The sequence below is a fragment of the Miscanthus floridulus genome, chromosome 17 (genome assembly GCF_019320115.1).
Source record: "Miscanthus floridulus cultivar M001 chromosome 17, ASM1932011v1, whole genome shotgun sequence".
Taxonomy (NCBI): Eukaryota; Viridiplantae; Streptophyta; class Magnoliopsida; order Poales; family Poaceae; genus Miscanthus; species Miscanthus floridulus.
This window is the reverse complement of record NC_089596.1, coordinates 111929986-111955315: the sequence shown is the minus strand read 5'-3', so window position 1 is coordinate 111955315 and position 25330 is coordinate 111929986. Positions and strand designations below refer to the sequence as shown.

The window sequence follows — 25330 nt, the reverse complement described above, 5'->3', positions numbered from 1 at the left end:
CAACACAAACTTGGTTGCACAAGGGTGAGTCTAAACATAAATCATTGCAATAAGTAGAGGCATCCTTTTTAGGCATGTCAAAGATTGAACTTTTCTTATTAGGTGCCTCGGTGGGGGTTGTACCGACGGCTTCAAGATTAGCAACTTTATTTGTTAGCTCATCACAATGTTTGCACATAGTTTTCATTTTAGCAAGCAAACATTTATAAGAATCTTGTGAGCTAGCTAACTTTTTCTTTAATTTTTCATTTTTGTTTACAAGTTGCTCATCATTGATTGTGCAAGCATTTGTTGTTACACTAGCCTCAAGTTGCTCAATTTTAGTAGATAGTTCAATATTGAGATTAGCAAATGTCTCATATTGTTCAAGCAAAGTTTTATATGCTTCTTGTGAACTATCTAGCTTTTCTTTTAATTTTTTGAGCTTCTTTTGTTGACTAGTGCAAACTTTAGCATAGTTAAGATTTTGTTGCACAATTTCATCATAAGAAGGTAGCTCATCATCACTATCACTATCATTGTCACTATCACTAGTGAGACTTTTTGTTACCTCATGCCATAAGGCACACACGTGAAGTGCATGATGATGAGTGCTTGTGCCCGCGCCTCTTCTGGTGGTCTTCTTCTTCACTTGAAGAATCATCCCATGACCTTATTGATGTGAGGGCTTTATCCTTGCATGCCTTCTTCTTTGTCTTGGGTGTGGGCTTGTTTGGACAAACTTCCACAAAGTGCCCCAACTCGCCGCATCCATAGCATCATTTCTTTGATTTGTGGAGATGAAACCTTAAATTTGGATGGGCACACCCTTGACATTGAGTATTCAAATCATATTCTCCACCTTGTTGATAAGTTTGATTGATTCTTCATCAAGATCGGAGGTGGAGGAGGAAGATTTATCATCATCACTTGAATCTTCATCATCATCATCTTCTTCTTCTTCTTCTTCTTCTTCTTCATCTTCACTTGAGGAGCTTGAGCTCAAGCTTGTCTCAACTTGCTTGCCCTTCATCTTCTTCTTCTCACTACATGCTAGAGCTTTGCCTTTGCTTGATGAAGAGGCTTCTTCTTGACCCATCTTGCATGACATTTCAAATGCCACTATCTTACCAATGACTATGGCCGGGGTCATGGTGCTTAAGTCCTCCACGTTGTGAAGGATGGTGATGATGCTTGCATATTTCTTTTGTGTTAGCATGAAGACGATCTTCCTCACGATGTCTGCATCATCTAGCTTTGTTAATCCTATTGAATGGAGCTCATTGATAATTAGATTCAAACGAGAATACATATCATGAACAAGCTCATCATCATTCATTTTAAAGGAATTATAATTTTGTTTAGTTAGACAATGTTTTTGCTCACGGACATTAGTTGTGCTGTCATGGAGCTCTTGGAGTTTTAACCAAATTTCATGTGTTGTATTTAAAGTGAACACTTGGTTAAACACATCCATCCTAAAAGATTCAAACAAGCAATTTTTAGCTCTAGCATTAAAATGAAATTCCTTTTCTTCACTCTTTGTGGGTTTATCAGGATTCTTAATGGGTTTCATCCTGTCACGAGTGACTCTCTAAACACCCAAGTCTACCGCCTCAAGGTGACAAGCCATTTTAGCTTTATAGTAGGGGCAGTTAGTGCCATCAAAGTGCGGAGGCCTAGAAGTATCCATCCCAACTACTCTAAATAGCGACGACTCAACGGCGATGAAGCCAATGGTCCAAATTGAGCCAACCAGCTCTGATACCACTTGTAGGGGACCGTGATGCCTAAGAGGGGATAGAATTAGGCAACTTAAAATTCTAATTCTAAACTATGGCCTCTTTTTCTACCCTTAGCAAAACCTATGCAAAAGATAAACTATCTAAATGTGCAACTATGGTTTTGCTAGTGTGTTGCTATCTCTACCACAAAAGGAGTAATACAAACAATATAAATGCGGAAGCTAAAGAGCAAGGTAGATATATGCAAACTCCCATCGATGACTCCAGTACTTTTACTGAGGTATTGAGAAGCGCACAAGCTTCCCCCTAGTCCTCATTGGATCCCTCGCAAGGAATCTCTCGCAAGGGCCAAGCCCCCAGTCAGGTAACTCCATGGATAGCCCCAGGCCTTCCCCACGTGCAAGTGGATCTCCAGTGTGCCATCCAACAAGCCTCTCCCAGACCGTTCCCCGCTGCCATCACTATCAAGCTTCCGACCAAAACGTCGTGGGCCTTGTTCCCTCCGGTACACGATGGCGGCCACACCACAAATGCGGTTGGTGTGATCTTGCAAGACTACAAGCCCCTCCTATGTACAACAATGGTGCGTGCAAGCATCGAGTGATAAGAGGTATGCAAACCTTACTAAACACTAGGCCTAAACCTAGAGCAAGCGCATAAGCGGTGGTCTAATCAATCTAAGCACTTCGCAAAGCACCTACATTAATCAGCTAATGAATCACTAAGCATTATGCATGTGAAGATCACTAAAATGGTGTATCAACACCCTAGGTATGTTTCCTCAGCTCTACTCTACTCAAATGGCCGATTGGGGTTCTATTTATAAGCTCCACTGAGAAAGTAGCCATTGGGGATGAAATCCCACTTTTCTGCTACTGACCGGACACTGCTTTCGTCCTGATCGGACGCGTCCGGTCGTCCCGACCATTAGAGCACGTGATCAACTGATCGGATGCTGATGGCGTCTAGTCACATGCCACCGAACGTGTCCGGTCACAATTTTGTCGCTCTGGAACCTCTCTGGAGTCAATCGGACGTTGTAGTTCTTGCATCCGGTCGATCACCCTCTAGCATTCGGTCAAGCTAAATGTGTTGCTGGGATGATGAACAGTGTCATCAGTGCGTCCAGTCACTTTCAGTCTTTGGCGTCCAGTCGTTACTACCGACACCTGCTGTTGCCGAGCAACTGATTGGGCACATCCGGTCCATATTAGGGCTGCGTCCGGTCATCTCTATGAGCTCGTTTCTTCGCGATCTTGCGTTCGGCTTGGTTCCTATCTTCATGCTTGGACTTTACTTGATATCTTGGGTCTTCTCTTGTGTTTCTAGGGTCTTGCTTAAGGTGTTGATTGTGTGATCATCACATTGCCTTCGTCCAAGTCACGTCTTGCACCCTATTAAACTACAAAACAATCGCTTGCAAATTCATTAGTCCAATTTGGTTGTGTTGGTCATCAAACACCAAAATCCAAAGTAAATGGGCCTAGGGTCCATTTTCCTTACAGCATGGATCCATGGAGGAAAACAATATACAAACATGATCAAGAGTGCAAGTGTGTGGATATGAGTGGAAGGTTGACTCCTCAAAGATGCTCTCTCCAAATCTAGATGATTGAGATCATGGGCTATCTTTAATGCCCATCCTCTTTTTTTGCTCGACAATTTTTCACTCATCTTTTCTAGCTCTCTTTTTTTAACTTTCTCTCTCTCTCTTTTCATAACATATAGCCCATGTCTCTTTTTCAGACTTATATGGAGAATGGAGAGATATCTTAAATACATGGAATCTTTATTTTGTAGAAAGATGGAAAGGCATGTTTGTGGAGAGGTGGAAGGCATGTCTATGCTAGTTCTCAGTGTAGGAGCATAGCATAAATGTGGAAATCATGTTTTTTTTCTAACTCTCAGTGAAAGAGTAAAGCATAAGTGGTGGAGTGTATGTGATCTTGATCATGTAAGCATGGTGTATCACTCACTAGGGTCACATAATTTGATAAGACTAAAACAAAATCTAAGCAGCAAGAAAGTGTAGGTTTGTTAAGATATTGCCTATCGCTCTAGTAGGACACTTATACCATAGAGGAGTCATGAAGCCATGGTTTCAAATTTTGTTCAAAATAAAAGTCTCCAAAACACTTTATTAGAAAGGACTTATCTTGTCATCACTATATCACACTTCACAACAACTTAGGTAATGTTATCCTAATTGTGTAAGGTTCCCACAAGCATTAAGTGAAAGATAGGAAATAAAGATTATGCAAGCCAATCTCATAAGATAAGTTATGATCAAATCTTGGGGTTATGTTCTATATTTCATCAAGTTTTAATAACATGAAGAATTTGGCTTTTTTATGCATTTATTTTCAAGGAGATAAATATAGGAGAGGGGTACCGAGATACAAACCAACATCTCATGTTGAGATGAAGTCCAGAGAGTTGATGTTGATGTGTGAAGTGCTCCTGTGTGTAGCCTTGGTGCTTTTCATCGGAGGATAAGTTGCTTCAGCTAGGGTTGGGTTGCCCAACCCCCACACCTGTTCCTTCGGCATCTATGCTTATTCAAAGACACAAAGAGTGAAAGTGACAGGGTTCTACTAGTACAAATGTACTAGTGAACCAAAAACTTTATTCCTCTTATTGAAAAGAAAACATAGGCACATAGCATGATTGGTAATGAAACAATAGCGCCTAAACACATATCATGCCAAAGGGGAGATCAAGGTGAACAAGAAACATACCTATGTCATGTATATTGTTAAGTTAAACAATGTTCCTAGTGAAAGTTGTGACACTTCTCAAGCTAATGACCCCCACAAGACAGCATTTGAGATTATGGAGCTATTATTATTTTTATTTAATTTTTTATATAATATACTTTTAATATACTTGGACCTTCATGTGCCCATATTTTTTTATTTTACTTGGACCTTCATGTGCCCAACTTTTATTTAGCTCCATTTCTCTCTTCACAAAAAGGCAAAAGGGGGTATTTATGAAGGAGATAGTTCAAATCTTTGAAGTACCACTAGTTCATAAGGTCACAAAATTTATCTAAGCTCAACATGACAACAGGTTGCATAAGAAGAGGTTCATGTTTAAGCATTTGTTTTAGAGATGAGAATGTAAAGACAAAACATGATCATTCAATTTTAACATCTTAATCTACACTCTTGCTATGTTGGATTAAGAAAAGACAAGATAGAAGAACATATGCACAATCATTTTGGGCACACTTCTACTGCTCAAGGTGACAAGAGTTTAAAAGAGTTGGCTATTATTATGTACACAAAGAAGGCATGATTGAAAACCTAAGCTTGAACATTGTGTTAGCAAAACTAAACAAGTTCAATCATATCAAACATTCATGCTTATCAGGTCAAAGGTTGCCAACATACCTTAGAGATGTTATTTTTGTTGTTTTGAAGCATGATGGCTCATGATGATGATTTTGATTGGACCATCGCATTTGCTTCCAAGCTCTCCATGCCCGATTAGCTTCTCTTTTGAATTGCACAATTGTACCTTGTCCTTGAATTCCTTCTTCTTGATGTCACTTATGATGCTTGCTCAAAAAGTCTTGATTCATGATTTTCATATCTGCAACAAAGCTAGTGCAAGGTGATACTACAAACCCGACCAATGTGTGAGCACATCGGCCGGTGCAACAATCAAGCTCAATCTTCATTGGGTTCGCTCTATTTTATTTGAAGGGAAAAGCATAAACTTTAAAAGGTAAACTATTTTTATTTACTACTGCTACTACTACTACTACTTATGATGATAGAAACTAAACAAACTTTATTGAATTGAAAATAGCAAGCTAACGGGTTATCTCCCGGCAGTGCTTTGTTTTAAGTCATAAGCTCGACCTTTGTAGTTTTAGCTACAGAACTTGCGCCAATGCAACTATGAGCTTTGGAATACTTATGATAGACAAAAGCATCAACAAACATCCTCTTGAGGATTTGATAAAAGAGAAACACAGGATGGTTGCAACTCTCGTAGGTGCAGTTGGTAGAAGGAAATATTAACTCTCGAGATTTCTCATGGAAGTGTAGATCTTGTCTCTTCTAGAATGTAGCTTTGATGTTCGTCCACATGATCATCCTTTTTGGACTCCAAAGTTGGTCCCTCAAGAATGTCCATACACCAAACATATTCTTCCATCAACTCTTGTCTATGACATTCTACGAGTGGATTCCCTTCCTCATCCTTTATTAGGATGGGAATCTTTGCCTCAGATGATTTGTGCTCCCACTCATCTTCAACCAAAAGGTTTGGAGTGACTCCTTGGTTTGGATTATCAACAAAGAAACAAGGATGGACATCGAGGAGATCAAAGTCTGAGGTGGAAAATGATGTTGATTCGAGGGGCTCCAAGGCAACCAAATCTTGAGATGAACAAAGAAGATGATGATTTGGTGTAAAGGATGCCAAAGATCTCTGTTGGATTTGATGATTGAAGGTGTTCCCAACATGGGGGGAGAGATCCTCCTTGAATTCAAAAGGAAACTCCAAAGGATGAATTTCTTCTTCCTTTGGTGTACCTAGGAATGGTTTAGGAATATGGTTGGTAGCTAAAGATTTAGATGGAATTAGCAAGGATTCGGCTGTCGAAACATCTTCTTGTGTGGGGATTGGATTGTCCTTTTCTTCAAGGGAGTCATGATGGCCATCGGTGTAGGGAGAGTTTTCAAGGATTGTCTCAAGGATAGCTCTCCCCTCACTAATAGGAAGATGTAAGAAGGCTCCTCCTGAAGTGATGTCAAGGAATTGTGTAGATTTTGCACTAAGACCCAAATAGAAGTGTTGCAAAAGTATAGGTTTGGTTATAGCAAGATCAGGGCCAGATGAATAAAGATCCATCAAATGGGCCCATGAAGCACCAAGGGATTCTTTCTCCCTTTTCTTGAAGCTTAGGACCTCTTTTCAAAGACGAACCACTTAGGCGATGGGGAAGAACGTTAAGCAAAACTTGGCTTGAAGAACTTCCCACTCTCCTTGTGCACTCTCTATAGTTCAAGTATACCACTGTTTGGCTAATCTCGTCAAAGAGAACGGAAATAGCTTCCACTTAAGGGTTTGAGGTGACATGCCCAAAATGTAAAGGCATGGACACACCTGCTTGAACTCTCACAGATGAGCACATGGGTTGTCATCTTTTCCCCTAGAAAAAGATAGCTCCTGAACTTTAATTATGAAACAAGGGTGAATTTCATAACTATGGGTAAGGATAGGCATTGATGATGGAGGTGGCACCAAACTAGTGCCCTTTGGAGCAGCGAATTGAATGATAGGAATGTGATCCATGGTATGAAACATAAAGGATAGAAGATACTTGGATGACTCGGTTCTAAACTAGAATAGCTACCGTTCCCCAACAAAGGCGTCAGGAATGCTTGTTGACACTAGATATGGCAAACAGATAAATTCGCAAACGCAGGGATGTCAATGTAGCTTTCACCCGGGAGTATTCTAAGGTATTGTATTTCCATGAGGAACGCGAAGTGAACTAGACTAAGAACTAAGTTTATCCAAGGATAGAACAAGGGTAAAATAATAGGTAGAGAGGATATATGTGGTTTCTCTGAACTAAGGCAAGACTAAGAAATACTATATCACGGCTGTTTACTTCGAGGCACAGCCCGCCTAACAACCAGGAGGGATAACAAGACAAGGTCTGCCATGAGCCCTTTGATTTAATAACTAGACCTATCATGGTGGAATACAGAGGATGGACAGGGCTGTCACCACCTGCCACCTACCATAATCTATCCGGAGGCCTAGCTGCAAACACAGGTAAGTTATAGCTGAAGCACCAAGCTTAATCTATAAACTCACTACTCTAATCATAGCTAACAGATCAGAGCACCCAAACCAAGCGGTGAAACCAGTAAACACAATAATATAAATAATACTTAAGTAATGCAAAAGAGCAGAGTTACCATAGAGAAGATGTCGGACTTCACTCGAAGAAGAGCGTCATCCACCGAAGCACAAGTGGAGAGGATGCTGACAACCCCAGACCTTCTCCAAGCTTCTCCTCACTCTCTTCCTATCTTCTACTTCTAAGTAGTAGAGCTACAGAGTTGGCCTAGCTACTAGTCATCATTTGGATTGATGGAATGAGATGGTGTGTTTACAAATGAGGGAGAGGGGTCCTATTTATAGCTTGAGGTGGAGTAGGGGCTACTCTATCGCTACATCAGTGATCCACGTGATCCTCCTCCTCCACCTTTGGATGCAACTGACCTTGAACTGCCATAAATGGACGCACCACATTGCTCCACTTGTGCTAGTGTGCATGCTGACCAAAGATTAGTCGCTTTGGTGAAAATGGCCTGTCGAGCGGCGTGGTAAAGGTGCCGGCCAGCCCTTGATTTCACCGCCTTTCGATCGTAGGGCCTTGGTTGGCTCCTAAAGGCGGTTGTGAAGTTGGCATATGTCAAAATTTTGCAGGTAAGGTGGTTTGGAGGTCAGTTGGAGGCCTCCAAGCCTATGACAGTAGGCCGGTGGATCCGCGACAACTCCATCTCATCCATTCGTGCAAACCGACTTAAATCAACGCATGGGAGAGCTTGTGGAGCAGCTCCCACGGATCGGTGACGTGGCCAGTGCCAAGGTGGCACTTGGGGGACTGGGCGGTGCCCTTGTGGGGCTGGCCGGTGGGCCCAAGTGGCCCCAAGGCCTCCTGCCACGTCCACTTGCCTCCTATGTGTGTATTTATCACCATTTTGGCCAAAATTCCTGCATACAAATATATTTCCATGTACACGTGGAACTAGGTGAATTATAAAGCAAATCATACACATGTGATGATGATTTTTCCTAACTTTATCTTATTTTTGGGTGAAATGTTGATGGTCAAAATATGTTTTAGTGACCGTCAACACATGTGCCCAACATTCCTAGGGTAGCTCAGGTGGCTCGCTTGGCTCAAGGTAGCTAGGTTTTTAGCTAGTTTCACTATGTGTGGCTAGGACTTTAGGATTCAAACCAAAACTCATGAGAAAAGAGAGATAAACCTAGATATCGAGATGCGAATCCTTAGCTCTGTGATTTGAGAGCTTCCATAGCCAAAAGTTGAAGATCCAAGCTTTCCTTATTATCACTTCTTCATCCAAAAGATTGGTCACTCATGGGCTCCTTCTTGCAAGACACCAAAAGATGAATCAAAGATCAATCCAAGAGATGCTTGAGTGCTTGAGCTAAATGAAGATTTCCTGAATTTACTTGTGTACGATGGAATCATCATCAGCAAGAAATCCTTCCATCCTTCAATCCCTTCCCTCATCCCTTCTGTCTCTAGTTCTAGGGTTCATCCTTATTCTTGGGGTGTAGAGAGAGCGAGGGGGAGTAGTAAATGAATGGGTGGGTGAGAGAGGTTGTGCTTCAGCTGATGAAAGATCCCAACTCGTGTTGACATGTGGGTCCAAGGTCATAAATAGAAAAACCACTTATTTCCACTCAGCTTTGTACTGTCTCCGTTTCTATCGGAGGGTCCGACATCCTAGCGGATCATCCGGTAGTCTCTATCTTGTGTTGAATTGATTAAGTCATTGAATCATGGATGTTAATGGCTAGTGTATCATTCCCACATGTGTTCTTGAAATGTAATTGGTGTTGATGATGTCGATAGGATAAGCTTTAATCCATGTAAAGGTTCTCTTTCTCCATGCTGGGTGGGTGAACGGATTCTCTGTGTTTCCTCTTGCGTAACACGACATGTATCTCTGCAGGACTTTCAATAGTTGACCTCTCTCGACATCAAAAAAAATGACTGCCTAGGCTGTAATGGATTTTGGGTTGTTACATAAAATTTTTGGAACCGAGCATTTCGGTTCTCGGTTATTCCGTTCGGTTCCGGTTCTAACCGAACTAACCAAAGTTTTTCAGCAAAGGTTGACACCAAAAAAATATGCATGTTTTAAAGCAAATTTAGGCAACACTACCTCTAATTTAGATAATAATAATTGATAAGGGAACAATAACAATATAGTAACACAAGTACATAGCAATTCAGCATGTGACATCACACAAAAACCAAATATAGTCTTCCAAAATACAAGTGAAGCACAATTCATGAATTTTGGTTCTTTCGGTTAATTCGGTTATCCAAGGGTACGAATCAAACTTTCTCGGTTATTTTGGTTCCTCAAAATTTAGAACAGAATAAGGAACCAATTTTTTCGTTTTTTTTTCGTTCGGTTTCTCAGTTTCGATTGATTATGCCCACCCTGACGCGACGTCACCACCCTGGGGCAGGTGCTGGCCTACGACCGCGCCTTGTGCGGCCACCAGCGGGAGGAGGTCCGCAGTCCGCACGCTCTCCTGCGGCCACGTGTTCCACCTACGCAAGGGTCCCAAGTGCGGGAGCAACATCGACGAGTGGCTCCGCGAGAACCGCACGCGCTGCCCGGCCTGCTACAAGACCGTCCACCCCGTGTTGCTGTGGAAGGCGCCGCCGACATTGGCGCCACTGTGCCACTTCCAGCGCGACGTCGGATTTGGAGGCTCAGGAGCCGCGGCGGTTGGCGTTGGACCAGGGGCCACCGCAGCAGCTGGCGTTGGATGGACCAGGGGCGACCGCGGTATCCGCCGTCGATGTGGTTCCAGGATGCGCTACTGTTTGGGTCGCCGTCGCAGTAAACATGATCGAGCTTGGATGGGACGGTGACGGTGTTGGAGCGTCTTTTGGGGGCGGTCTGGATTAGTTCTTCTAGAAGTTCTTGAAGGATTCTTTCTCTGCATTCATGGAACTTATGGAGGGTAGTCTGGTGGTGCGTGTTGTCTGATGCTCTGGATGAGTTCTTGAAAGATTCCGTTGTTTCTGTCATTCGCTTTCTTGGAACTGATCGAGCTTAGCTGCGTTCCTGCTCTTTTGTTCAGATTTGTGTTCAGCCGAGACGAATTGAATTTCTTGATGCCAAGAAACAATGATTTGTTAGTTTTTGGATCAGTTACAATGTTCGGACTGAAGCAAATAGATCCTTGGTTCATTGCTCTGGTACTCTGTTCAATTGCTTAGTGCCTCAATGTGAGAATGATTTTTAGTATAAAAGCTGTTCGCAGCATTGTTTGCTAATTTCTTGCGATTGCGTTTGACATCAGTCGCTTCATCTGCTAGTCCTTTTCTTGAGCCAAAAATCTGTAGGCAGATTGTGAAGTTTGCCAAGACTCAAGAGTCAAGCCTGAAAAAGGTTGTCTACCGCGAAACCTGTCTATTGGACTTTAGCAATTTACCCAGGTACGGTTTAATGGCAAGTGCAATAGTTAATATGGACTCCTCCATAGATGAAAGCTTCGAATTTCATTCTTATAGTCTGAACTCTGAACTGGCTTATGGTCTGAACTCTGAACCGTATGCAAGATGGACCTATTATGAACGAAAACTAGAATATGTGTACAGACATTTGGACGTTTGAAAACTTATTATGCTGTGACATTAACTGCACGGCATATATACTAGGTTTCTGCTTCTGCTTCTTGTTCTTTTTTTTTTTTTTTACTTTTTAACTGGTTTTCTTAGAGTGAATATAGTTGTAGTTTCCAGCATTCCCTTTTGTGAACTAGGATTTTGTAAAGGATGGAACACATGTACATTTTTTTGGAAGACAAATGGCTAGAAATTTTGTCTTTACAAGAACAATATCCATATCTCTACAACATAGCCAGACGTTACTATTGTGGAAGTTCTTTCTGGTCCGTCACCAAACCTATCTTGAAAGAGGCCTCATATGTCCTAAGTTAGTAGGTTGGAACAATTTGTTGCCCCGCACTGCTAATATATAGTTGACACATGAGCAAGATGAGTTTTATTTGAATTTACATCCAAATGAACAATTCTCAGTAGAGTCACAGTACCAAGCTTTAATGCTTCATTACATATTGATATCCCACATTAACAAACTCATTTGAAAAGTGAGTCCTGTTCAAAATAAAAAATTTCCTGCAGTACTACGATGAGTAGTTATATTGACAAAGGATAACTTAGTAAAGCGCAGTTTATAAGGTAGTAATACTTGTAGCTTGTGTCAAGATAATTAAGAATTTGTTCTTTGTCTGCCGGTTTGCTAGCTCAATTTGGTCTTTTATTCATGTTGCGATAGGACTTTTAAAACCCCTCAATATAGGTCATATATTTAGTGGCGGGCTAAGAGGTGTCAATAAGGATATGAAGCTTTTACTTCTGCTAGGAGGAGCTACGACTTGTTGGTCTATTTGGCTCAGCAGAAATGATATTGTTCTTGAAAAGAAAAAAAATATGTTTCTCCTATGTAGGTTATCTACTTGGTTACCCACATGCTACGTACTTGGGCTATTCTGCAGAAGCCGGATTTGCAGGATACAGTTTTAGTGGTGTCACAACACTTGACGCGGGTGGCCGCCAAGTGACATAGACGTGGCCGGATCTTCCGATAGGTACGATAACTTCGATTAGTGGAGAACTCATGTTGATGATCTAGGCTTCAAATCAACACTGATTCGGACCACCGCAATCGTTACACCGATGCTCTGTTAGTTATCAACCACGCACAACGAGATTGATCTCGCTGAGAAGGATTTTCTTCAAGCGAATCGAGAACACAAGCAAGAACGGGATAAGCGCAAACTGAAATTACAAGTAAATATGAAGCTTATGAATATGATAAGGAGTTCAAGTCTTTATTTGAAAGAACTAGTCGCCACAGGCAGACAAGATCCAGAACAAGGGTCCTGGTTCACAACAAGAGATCTTGGCGATACAAGTGCAGCAAACAATATCTGTTTCACAAGGAAAACAAGAACGCAACAAAACCGGAACCCTAACAAGAGTGACGGCCGCTAATTATAGAGTCTTGGTCATCATCCACCCTGGACGCACGCCCTATTGGGCTACAACACCATACACGGCCTAATGGACGTCATAACACTCTAGCAGATTTTAGACACTGACTTTTTCGACGATTCATGTAGACTTAGGATGTATTTTGACATCAAACCAAAGTCATTGGTTAGATTATTAAATTATCTTTTCATGCATATGGGTATCGTCGAAAATAGAGTCTGTATGTGCTCTGGATGTTGACTTTACCTAGGACTGCTCCTGAAATTCGAGATGGGCTCCAACTCGAGTTAGACTGGGCCGTCACCATGGTGTAGATGAGTTGGACGCACACGCTGGTCCTTCTCCTCTCCTTGGCTTGTACTTGATGGAGTGATGCTCTCAACATCAAGGATTTTTTTCTCTAGACACATGGGTAGTAGTCTAGTTTACAAATTGATAGTCATTATTAGATTGGGTCAAGTTTCAGCTCTTTTGTTGGTTGTGTGTCTCGTGTTAGGCAGAGACGGGAAGTTGTTTTCTAAGGCTTCATATCGTCTCGATGTATTTATTTTGAGGTTTTAATAAAAGCTTCCTTTATTAAAAAATGTGCAGATATGAATTTTGGTATGAAAATAAACAAACATTGCAATTAATGTTTTCGTTACGGTGATGCTTAAAAAAATTAATTACAAAGTTTTTCTAAACCAATATCAATCACCCCACATATGCTAGATATGTAAAAACATCTATCTTCCAACCTCACAAAGACATATAACATCTATCTTCCAACCTCCCAAATCCATATAAGTAGACAGTCCGGCCGAAACTTTTATTTACTAAATTTGGAGCAGGCCTCCAAACCAAACAGGCGTAAAGTAGAGTTTCTCCATAATAATGTTGGTGTTCTCTGGAGATTTTTCTTCGGAGCTGAAGCTGTCTCAAACATGTTCTAAGCCAAGTTTTTTTTATTCTTTTGTCAAAAATTTTGGAACCTGCCAAATAGAAGAATTTTAAAAAATTTGGACCGATATCACTTGTGCTAACTAGTTAGCAAACCAAATTTAAATGAAATTTGACTAACTTTCAATAAAGTTTGGCCCAAATGGCCAGACATGTCTATGGACATGGAGAGGCTGTGCATGACAGCGACTTGGAACATGTAGGCAATGAGGAGCGTGACGGTGCGTCAGTGGCAACAGGGAGCGGCGACAGGCGGTGAGGAGGTGCAACGGTGCAGGAACAAACATTGACGAGCTACATTGGCGTGACCGCAGGCATCGGGGAGGGGAGGCGGGGAGCAGAGTGCCATAGAACGAGCGGTTGTGGTGGGCAGCCACAACGACACTAGAGGAGGCAGTACCTTGGATCATCGGCCCTCAAGGTATATATATAGCTTGGGTGTCATTGGCACTCAAGAAAACATACATTCTTGAGGGGTGTTATGGTGTCATCGGCACTCAAGAAAAACATATATCCTTGAGGGGTGTCACATTTCCTTGACCCTCAAGGTATATATATACCTTAGGTGTTATTTGCACTCAAGAAATATACATCCTTGAGGGGTGTTACATTTCCTAGGGTGTCATCGGCACTCAAGAAAATATATTTCCTCGAGGGGTCACATTTCCTTGACGTTGTTCAAAATCTGACCTCATCTTTTTTTCCTTGGCGGTTAAACCCTCCAAGGAAATCATTTGTGGCGGTCGCTCCTCAAGGTAATTTGAATTTCCCTTACTCTCTACCCTTGGCGGCCATCCTTGAGGGTTGGCACTCAAGAATAATTTCCTTGGCGGTTTTGGTGCTTTCCTGAGGATTTTTGGCCGTTAAGGATATTCTGTTTTGTGATAGTAGGGAGTGCAGCCGGCGGTGCCGGCGCCGGCACGAGCACGAGGAGCAGACACTAGATAGCATTTTTTTTGGCAAAATATTCAGTGCAAACCACATCTTCGGTGCAATCCATGAAAACCCCATTAAAACCATACTTAGGAGTTTTCAAAAAAATTGAAACTATGCACACCAATAGTGCATCTGTAGATGTGCACTGTTACAAAATTTGAGATTCAAACTCGTTTTGCAAAAATTCATATGAAAATAACAAAATTCCTGAATTTTGTCCTCTAGTGCATATGCAAATGAAATTTGCTATTTTGTGACCGTGCACATCTACGGATGCAATATTTTGGTGTGCACAGTTTCAAATTTTTTGAAAACTCCTAAGTATGATTTTGCAAAGGGTTTTCATGATTGCACCGAAGATGTGGTTTGAACTCAATATTTTGCCTTTTTTTTAGAATTCACTACGTAGCATTTGTGAAGTGAAGAGTTCCATAGCAGTTTGACAATTTATACCTGGAGTAGAGCTCGTGGGATGTTGCTGAATTATAGAGTGGGCTTGAAATTTAAGTTGGGCCAAAATATTTGGACCCGTTTGATTCCATTTCGATCTAGACTGAAATGGGTGTATTTTGCTGAAATTCAGTCCGCATCCCACTGAACCTGTTGATACTCAAATTTGTCCAAGTGTTCATAGTCACTCGGCTTCGATGGCCGAGTGCATATGTTTACCGGGCTTGATGGCCGAATGCATATTTTTTTCCTATAATAATGACATATGGAAACGCTTGTGTCCATTAACAGATCGAAAGTTAGCATCTTTATATCCGTAGTAGTACCTACCACATAATGAATACTAAATAAAAAGAGTCGTTATACACACACATTGTTGCTTGTAACACTCATCAGCGAAACGACGAGAGGGAACAACCCAAAAGGTTGTCAATAGGTCAACAGATCATCCCCCACTGAGCAGCACGTACACTCCTCTCTGATTAGAAGCGCCAAAGCAATGTCTCCATCGAAATCATGGCCGGCATTGTGTCAGAATCTGTTTGTTAATTCCTTTCCTTGAGGACCATCCAAGCTAGCAAACGGTATATGTATATAGTGGAGGCGGCTAATCCTTTCTGTTCCTTGCTCTTTGGAACCATGCTGGAAGATGATAGACTAGCTACGGCGCCGTCACGCTTCATTCTTTGTTTGTTTAAATAAAAGTAGGGTCCAAATCAACTCGGTCTGAGTGCATTACCCATTGATCTGACGATCTGAATCACCAACAGCTCATTGCCGACTAATCTGACCTGCTGGCTGGTTCTGAGTGCATTCTCGTATAATCAGAAGTGAACAATAAAAGATTAACTCCAAGTGCATTACGCATATGCAAGAAAGAAAGGGAGCGCACGTCTGGCACATGGAGATTGGCTGCCATTGGTTTGCTGATGATCAGAAAAGGAAAGGAGCCAGCAAGATATATATGGAAAACATAAGAATAGAAAGGAGTGCCAGACGACATTTACAAATTAAGGGGATGCATGCTGCCAGGTACTTAATCAGATTGAGTGCATGTTTTTACCAAGTTATTAATTGCAGCAAGCATATGCTTGAGTTCTTGTGTGTAATAAAGAAGGAAAAGGTAAAGCTAGCAGCAGGTAGGCAGATAATTGTTGCATAGATACATGCAAGAAGATAGAACGGATTTGTGCACAGCAAGAGAAGCTAGCTAGCAGTGTGCAGATTTGCGTGCACAAGTTGATGCCAGACATATTCGGATCGTACTGAGTAAATTCTCTGTACATCACGGACATGTCTGGACTGTCCAGTAATTCATGGACTATGAGGAGGCGTCATGTGTTAAGTTGGGAGTCCGGCTGCTGCACGTTTTGTGCGGATCGATATAAGGCAAATATCGAGACGTGGTTCTTGGAGGCAGGACAGATAAACATGGTCACGCACTACTAAATTCAGGTTCTTTGCCGAGTGCCTGAGGCACTCGGCAAAGGCTAAATTGCACTCGGTAAAGCATTTGCCGAGTGCGGCACTCGGCAAAGAACACACGGTAAAAAAATTGATCGGCAAAGACTTCTTTGCCGAGTGTCTTTTATCGGGCACTCGGCAAAGAAAAGCGACCGTCACAGCGCCGGTCCCGTTGACGGTGGCTTTGCCGAGTGCCAAACCTGCAGGCACTCGGCAAAGATTTTTTATTTTTTTTAAAAAAAATTCTTTGCCGAGTGCCAACTGGCCGGTGCTTGGCAAAGTTTGAATTTTTTTTTTAAAAAATTCTTTGCCGAGTGCCCTCTTGCCGGCACTCGGCAAAGTTTGAATTTTTTTAAAAAAAAATTTGCCGAGTGCCCTCTAGCCGGCACTCGACAAAGTTTGAATTTTTTTTTAAAAAAAAATTCTTTGCCGAGTGCCCTCTTGCCGGCACTCGGCAAAGTTTAATTTTTTTTTAAAAAAAAAATTCTTTGCCGAGTGCCCTATGGCCGTCACTCGGCAAAGTTTGAATTTAAAAAAAAAATCTTTGCCGAGTGCCCTATGGCCAGCACTCGGCACAGTTTGAATTTTTTTTAAAAAAAATTCTTTGCCGAGTGCCATGGTCATGGCACTCGGCAAAGCTGGAAAAATGGGCGAGCACCTATTTTTTCAGTTTTGCCGAGTGCTGTGACCATGGCACTCGGCAACGGGGTCCTTTGCCGAGTGCAACACTCGGCAAAGTGACCCAAAACGGTAAATTTTAATTTTTTTTATATTCCATCATGACAAATAAATTCATACAATCATATATCTCATCCATCACATATATATCTCATTCATCACATATATATCTCATCTATCCACACATCCATCCGCACATATCACAACCATCACAATATATATCACATATATAATAATAAGTGCTCAAGTCCATCCAAATAAATCCACAAGTCCATCAAAGTCCACAAGTGCATCACAAGTATATCACAAGTCCATCACCAAGTGAACAACAAATGAAAAAAATACAACGTGCACTCATCTCGGGCACTGTGACTATGGTGAAGGCCCAGCTCCATCATTCGGAGGTGTATGAGGTGGATTATTCAAACCACCATCAGATGGAGACTGCACAAAGGAGAAAAGATTGCATGTGAGACAAAATTATTTGGATAGCTAATCTAGAAAGGTAGAGGCCATACAAGTAAAGCACAAGCGAAAGTAAAAAACTTCCATACTCACAGGAGTAGCTGAAGCTGTAGGACGCGGAGGCGGAGGTGGAACCAACAGCCCAGCTGGCAGAGAGAAGCCCACACGTTGCCCAAGCCCTTGTAGGAACTCCGTAATGTCCGTCAGCCTCTGCGTCTGGGCCTACCGCTCGGCTTCCAGCTGGGCCGCCATCCTCTGGTGCCCGGCCCGTAGATCTTACGCTTCTAATCAAATCTCTATCACCCAAAAAAAATAGCATGGAATTAATCTCTATCACCCAAACCAGTCAGAAACCACATCTAGGCTCACTAAACTGAATCAGAAAAAAGGAGAACAAAATAGGGGAAAGCATACCTTGACAGTGATAGTGGGACTCATAAATCATGCAGTAGTTAGCGAGCACCACTATGTTCTACTATTAGTGCTAAGGAAAATGAGATACATAATCAGCTCCAGTGGAGGCAACCACATTGGGTCCTACTAGCAAAAAAGATCACAGCCTATAGCATCCAGAGCATGATCACATAATTACAGAATTAAGGCCTAAACACTACTACCTTTCTCAAGGTGTTTGGTGACATCCTTATTTGCAGCATTCCAATGGAAAGTTGCAGAAACCACAATTTTTAATTCGCCAAAGGATTTAGCCAGCTTTTTTTTGTTGTTGTTAGAAGCATTTGAAGAGTGGACAAGTGACTCAAGGATCATACTGTAATGATATCGACAAAGAAAAAAATCAAATCACCTAGATATGCATTTTTATGTCATATAAATCGTACTGTTGGGAGTAGCTTATGATCTGCATTTTTAAAAACCACAAACCTAGCATGCTGCTCTAAACATACTAGAAACTTTTGCACGCTTCGCGGCACCCTACGATATGAAATATGAGTACAGAACTCTTTGGAAGCATAAGCAAATTAACTACAATTCTCTAATACATTGTAGGGAAAATGGTGTTCTTGTCCCTGTCCAGCAGTCCAATTGTGATTTTGCCCTTGTTTTTTCAACTTTGTGATTTTGCCCTTGTTATTTTAAAACGAACCATCCGTTTGCCCCTGGTTTGGATGTCTGTTAGATGGACATGGAATAAATGAATTAAAAAAATCAAAATCCCTGCAAACAGAGGCAAAAAGACCATGTTGCCCCTCATCTTATCTTCAACCTCCTGCTCGTCCACGACCGCGGGCAGGGGCGCGTTGTGCGGGGGACGGTGGCACCTGGCTGCGGGGCACGGCGCTCGCCCACGACCGCGGCGCGCTCAAGGCAGCAGTGGTGCCAGGCCGCGACGCTCGGGTCAAGGCACGGGGCGGCGGCGGCGCCTGGCCGCGGGGCGCGGCGCTCGCAGGGCCCCGGCACGCGCAGGGCGGCGGCAGCGCCTGGTCGGAGGGCGCAGTGCTTGTAGGGCTGCGGCACCCGCTCTTGAGCGTGGCGCGCGCAGGACAGCAACGGCGCCCGGCCGCGATGCTTGGGTCAAGGCGCGGGGCAGCGGCAGCGCCTGGCCGCGGGGCACAAAGCTCGCAGGGCCGCGGTGCCCGCCCGCGAGCGCGTCGTGCGAGGCTTGGTGCGGGGCCGTGCGGGTGCCGCGCGGCTCGGCGCAAGGCACGCAAGACGGCTGCTAAACGCGCGGGGCTTGGTGCGGGGGCGTGCGGGTGCCGCGCGTTTGCGTCCTCGGTGGCCGCGCCATGGCCGGACGGTCGACCCCGTGCCGCGCGCAACCGAGCCTTGGCCAGACAGGGGCAAAATCACAATTAGGCATAAAAATAAAGGGCAAAATCATATGGGCATTCATATCTTTTGTACAAAATTTAACACCGTCAGGGGTGGATGACGGAGCAGGGGCAAATCGGTGTTTCGTGAATGGCACAGTAGGGGTAAATTCACAAAGTCAAAAAAAAATAGGGACAAAATTACAATTTCAATACAAAACAACGGTACAAACGCAAGAGCCCTATCACGATATTCAGAATGTAAGAGCCCAAATAATCGATCTTATCTATACTGTACAGTTTCTGCAGAGCCAAACTTGTATATTAGCAATAGAAATCTGTTGGGGTAGTAATCTGTTGGGTGCTTGAGGGTAAAACTAGAAACCAATTTTTTAATCAAGATTGACGAATAGGAGCGATAGAAATCGCAAGATCAGCTAGCAAATTGGTATAGGTCATAGATGCATGCAGCCCAGGTATAGAACTCGCACACAGGCACCGAGGAATTTTCATCAAGATCTACTCAAAATAAGAATCAGTAAATCACTTGAAGATAAAAAAAGGTGCGGATCATCTATAACACGAATTGGACCAGCAGAAGCTGCTCGTCTGCCCGAATATGCACTCGAGTCGTCGCACATTATATGGATTAAGCAAATCATATGTCAAGACCACCATGAACTAATTGTCATTGTTGTCTGCATTCATGGGACAATGCTAGAAGGAAAATCGAAATACGTATACAGTGAAGCAATAGTACTCACATATATAATATATTCTAAAGGAATAATCTGTGCTAATCCGATGGGAGTGGCCTCCAGGTTGAACGAGTACCATAATATAGTTACCAGAACGTGTACAGTTGGTTATGATAATTAGAGAATGTCTTCAGTAATTACGAGAAACTATTTACGATAATTAGAGATCGAATGCCTTCAGTAATTTACCACAACTTGTGGGAGCTAATAATATTTACAAGATTTATATGTAAAAAGGAAACCAGAGATTTAGAATCAATTATCACTAGAAAGAAAAGAGAGAATCACCAAATCCGTGCCTCCTCGTGGACGAGGCCTGCCTAGGTCCTACATCCGCCATGGCAGAAGGCCGCCCGGGCTGTCCATAGGGACAGCGCCCCCTACCATGCTTGGAGGTGGCCGTCAACGCCACGACGGGGAGCTCCGGACTGGCCGCCCCCTCCATGGATTCGTCGTGGACCAGCCCTCGCCCAGATCTGCCATGGGAAGAGGGCTGCTGGGGGTACCGGAGGGAGGGCGCGCCACAGGGCCACCGGCGAGGTCGACGCCGCAGTGAGGGCGCGCCACAGGGCCGCCGGCGAGGTCTCCGTCGGTCACGCGGTGCAGGTCGACGCCGCAGGAAGCGCGCTACTGTCGCTCAGTGCTAGCGGCGAACGCGAGCAGGGCCGGCCATGGCCTGGCTAGCGGGCTGCGCGTCGGAGCTGCGCCGGGCCGCCGTGTGCCGAGCCTCGCTGCGACGCCGGAGAAGGGAGTGCGTGTGTGCGGGCCGGCTGGGCCGGCAGGTTAAACCACCCTTCGCCGAGTGCCCCGATCTAGCACTTGGCAAAATTTTTTTTAATTTTTTTATCGAGTGCCATCTAGTTTGGCACTTAGCAAATAGGGTTTTATTAAAAAAAAAATTTGCCGAGTACCCCCGATCTGGCACTCGACAAATTTTTTTAAATTCTTTGCCGAGTGGCAACTGGGCTGGCACTCGGCAAAGAGCGGTTTTTTAAAAATTTTAAAAAAATCTTTGCCGAGTGTCGATCATCCTAATACTCGGCAAACCATATTTTTTTTTTCATTTTTGACCTCTAAATTTTTTTCTGCAGTCCTCATACAATATCTGGTACTCCATGTTCCAATATGGCACATTCCTCGGACTTTTTATATATTTCTTTAATTTATTTCATTTAATTGAATTTTCTTGTATAATTCAAATTATAACCGCTAGTCATTCGAATGATGAAAACAATGAATGGAAAAATGGTATTCATGTTATTTAGTGTAATGTGAGGCCATATCCAGGAACAGACCACCAATTTCAAACATCTTGTTTACGAAACATGACCACGAACTTGCAGTCGAGTTGTTTTTAAATTCTATAAAAAGCAAACGAAGCCCGAAAATTATGAAACTTGTCAAGATGTCATGATATCATATGTGGAGGCTATGATAAAAATTTGAGAAGGTTTCGCGTAAGTTGTCATGTACGATGCTTATCACCCCGTCGGTTTCTATACGAAATCATGAAACTTCTTCGGAGATTCTTTGGTTTATAAGCATCGTACGTGACAACGTGCACCAAACCTTCTCAAATTTTTATCATAGCCTCCACATACGATATCACGACATCTCAACAAGTTTCATGATTTTTGGACTTCGTTTGCTTTTTATAGAATTTAAAAACACTTCGCACGCAAGTTCGCGGTCATGTTTCGTGAACAAGATGTCTGAAATTCCGGGTCCGTTCCTGGATACGGCCTCACACTACACTAAGTAACATGACTATCATTTTTTGAATCATTAAATTCCATTATTCGTATCACGTGCAGTTCAAATTTATATTTTTCGAAAAAAATTCAAGTAAACGAAATAAAGTAACTAAATATATCAAAAAGCCACAAAAAAATCACCAAATTCTAACTAGGAGTTCCTGGTACTTTAAAAGGGTTGCACAAAAAATTTGGAGGTCAAAAACAAAAAAACTTTGCCGAGTGCCGGGGCATGGCACTCGGCAAAGGGGGTCTTTGCCGAGTACCAAGAATAAGGCATTCGGCAAAAAGGGTTTTGAAATTTTTTAAAAAAAATTCCTCTTTGCCGAGTGCCTTCACAGGGACACTCGACAAAGACATTTCAAAAAAAAATTCTTTGCCGAGCGACGTGTCAGGGGCACTCGGCAAAGGATTTTTCAAAAAAAAAATCTTTGACGAATGTCAGATCTGGGACACTGAGCAAAGAATTTTTTTTAAAAAAAAACCTTCTTTGCCGAGTGCCTAATAGCAGACACTCGGCAAAGTATTTTCCAAAAAAAATCTTTACCGAATGCCAGATCTGGGGCACTCAGCAAAGAATTTTTTTTTTAAAAAAAAAACTTCTTTGCCAAGTGTCTAACAGCAGGCACTCGACAAAGAAGGACGTGGCCGAATACCGTTACGCGGAACAGCCTATGCCGAGTGCCGCGCTTTTGCTGAGAGCCTGACACTCGACAAAGAAGTCTTTTGCCGAGAGCCTTTTTTTGTCGAGTGCCCGGCACTCGATAAAGAATTCTTTGCCGAGTGCAATTCTTTGTCGAGTGCCCGATTTTTGACACTCGACAAAATAGTTTGCACTTGGCAAATATTCCATTTCCAGTAGTGACGTAAATAGCTGGCCACCTGGTGTACGTGAACCGAACAGGTCCCCGTACGTGTGACGTTCAGCCGAATTAGAATAGATTTGTTTTGTTCGGCTAATCTTTTTCATTGTACAGGGAAGACCAGCCACCCTATAAATATAAAGGGTGCGGTCAATTGACAACACACAATCGAACTTATCAATATACATCTATTTTTTTAATCTTTTATCTTACTTTTCAAATCTACTGTTTCTTCTCGTTCTTCATTGTCGACGATATTCATTGCTTCAACGATGACGAAGCCCTAGAGCGGTCAAGCGGCTAGGGCAGCCCATAGCCACAGCACGCCGTGACGGGGTCCCTCTCGGGCGTGTGGGGTTTCGGGTCTCAAGAGACCTTGCCGGCGTATTTTGCGTATCGTGCTCCCGATCCCGGTGAGGCTCCTCCGATGACGTGTCCTGCGTATCGCGCTCATCGCCGAAGGCACACGGTGATGTGTTCGTGTGCGAACAGAACCTTTGCTCTAACTCTAAGCCACTCTTAAGCTCTACCTAGTCCAAGTTTTTGACACGTCCACAGGTTTGCTGATGTTTATGATGGCGCATGTGTGCGCGAGAGTTGGTGAAATTATAAATTGTTGACGAGTCGTGCACCAAACCTCATCAGCCACGGCCACGTAGAATTGTAGTCTGCCGCAGCTATCTGAATTCCACACGTGTGACACAGCAGGTAACTCAGATATTTGGGAAGTAATTCCGTCATCGCGGTGCTCAAGCTCATGTCGCCTTCCTTTGACCAAGAAGTTCAAGTCTTCAACGTATCCTAGCTTTTGCAGCTATTAGTAGTCGTGCGATAGCTCTACAGCCTTCCTCAATCAACACGGATCTGAAAGCAGCAACGACAACGAGCTCGCCATGGATGGTTGCAGCTGGGCGCCATCTCAGGCTAGAGGCGGCGCCAGAGCTGTCTTTAGTGGGGACATGCCATGGCCCAAGGCGAGGTACGCACGGTACGGTCGGCTGGCGTCCATATCCAGATCAATCCGCCCAGCTCGATAGCTACTGCCAGGTGTTATGATCACAGGAATAATCCGTCAATCTTAATCTCAGCTTGGGTTTGTCGTTGTGCAGTAACAGCAGCTGCGACGACTCTGATCATCTTGACCGCGGGAGGGAAGGGCAGGACGTGGTGATCAGATCTCAACTTCAGCAGCAGCTGGAACAGGCAATAACCAAATTGAACTGTTACATGTTATTGAGAATTTGAGATCGACTCCTGTACTAATCTATATCGTTCTTGCATCCATTGTTGTTTGGCGCAGATCTACATGCTGATGGACATGGAGCAAGAGCATGAGCTGCACCTCCACCACGCCGTGCCACCGCAGAGCCCTAGCCAGCAGCAGCGGTCGTCACCGTCATCGTCGTCGCCATTCCGGTATTTTGCCGTAAGCTCCGATGAGACTTCGTCGCTCGTGCTCTCGGCATCGAGCGCCACCCCAACCTTTTGCCAACAACCGGCCCAGGCCTCATCCCTGGACACACCATTTTCGCCACTCCCCTACAGCTACCTTGAGACGATCCCGAACCAGAACCTGGAAGAAATCATGAGCCAAGCACGGCACAAGGACGGCCATGCCGATTCCGGCACCAGTGCATTCAGTCAGTACGTCCGGCACCTCCGCCCCAAGAAGAAGGTAAAGCCGGACGCCTGCGGGCAGAGGGCGATCAAGACGGCCATGTCGGTCATGGCGAAAATGCACAGCGCTAAGCTTTCCCAGTGGCAGAGGCAGCAGAGCTCCAGGACAGAGATGATCGCGGCAGCGCCGTCCGACGAGAGCAACAGCATCCAGCTTCAGCACCTCCTGTCGGAGCGCAAGCGCCGTGAGAAGATCAACGACAGCTTCGATGCTCTCAGGAATGTGCTGCCCCATTCCTCCAAGGTATACATTGCACATACATATTCTTCAAAACTTATCTCATTCTTCAGTTGGTTAGCACTTAGATGTTTTAATCATACATACGTGTTTCTTTCCCACGGCAGCGAGATAAAACATCCATACTGATGAGAGCAAGGGACTACATAAACTCTCTCAAATCAAGGGTGTCTGAGCTGGAGGAGAAGGAGATGGCACTAGAATCGCAGCTATGGATCGACTACGGCGATGAACAAGACGTTAATGGTTCCCCTGAAAAGATCGAGATGAAACAATGCAGGACCATTGCCTGAAGATAGTGGTAAGCTCAAGATGTGATGCCATGCATGAAAGAGACAATTTTCGTTGACTGAAAATATTGTGCTAATTGAAAACTACCATTGGCGTCTATGATTTGAGCAACCATCAGCCACTCCCCACTCGTATTTTTTTTCGGAAAGTCAATATCTGAAATTTCGTCTGATATTTTGTCGATGCTTCAATGCAGCAGATGTGACAACAATTTCATATTTTCATGAAGGAATGTGTGATATAGACTGTCAAAGGCACTTGTGCAGTCAGAGATAGAGACAATCTAGCTTCTCTGCAATATCTAGAAAGCGCTTCCCAAAGAATAAGCTGTAGAAAAGCATGTCGTTTGTATGTTCGTTTCAGCTTAGTTTGGCCATAAGCAGTATAAGCTACCAAACATGCCCAATGAATGAAACATCAAACATATAGACATTCAGGGATCTTGGATTCAACCTTAATTCCACCCTGAGCGCATTACAATGTGTAAAATATAGAC

The 25330-nt window shown here is 43.5% G+C and overlaps 1 protein-coding gene across 4 annotated transcripts; it reads left to right on the top strand.

The window, feature by feature from the left end:
• The first annotated feature begins 23498 nt into the window (after window positions 1-23498).
• LOC136519093 (transcription factor MYC2-like) lies at window positions 23499-25330 on the top strand. Of its 4 annotated transcripts, XM_066512754.1 has the most exons (6): window positions 23512-23616; window positions 23738-23831; window positions 23929-24044; window positions 24174-24549; window positions 24651-24844; window positions 25031-25330. In XM_066512754.1, exons 1-5 carry the CDS (start codon window positions 23522-23524, stop codon window positions 24834-24836), a joined length of 867 nt encoding a protein of 288 aa, XP_066368851.1. In that variant the 5' UTR covers window positions 23512-23521; the 3' UTR covers window positions 24837-24844; window positions 25031-25330. The 4 variants fall into 4 exon arrangements, with proteins under 4 accessions (XP_066368850.1, XP_066368851.1, XP_066368849.1 ...); XM_066512753.1 differs by having other exon boundaries at window positions 23499-23607; window positions 23929-24549; XM_066512752.1 differs by having other exon boundaries at window positions 23929-24549; window positions 25034-25330.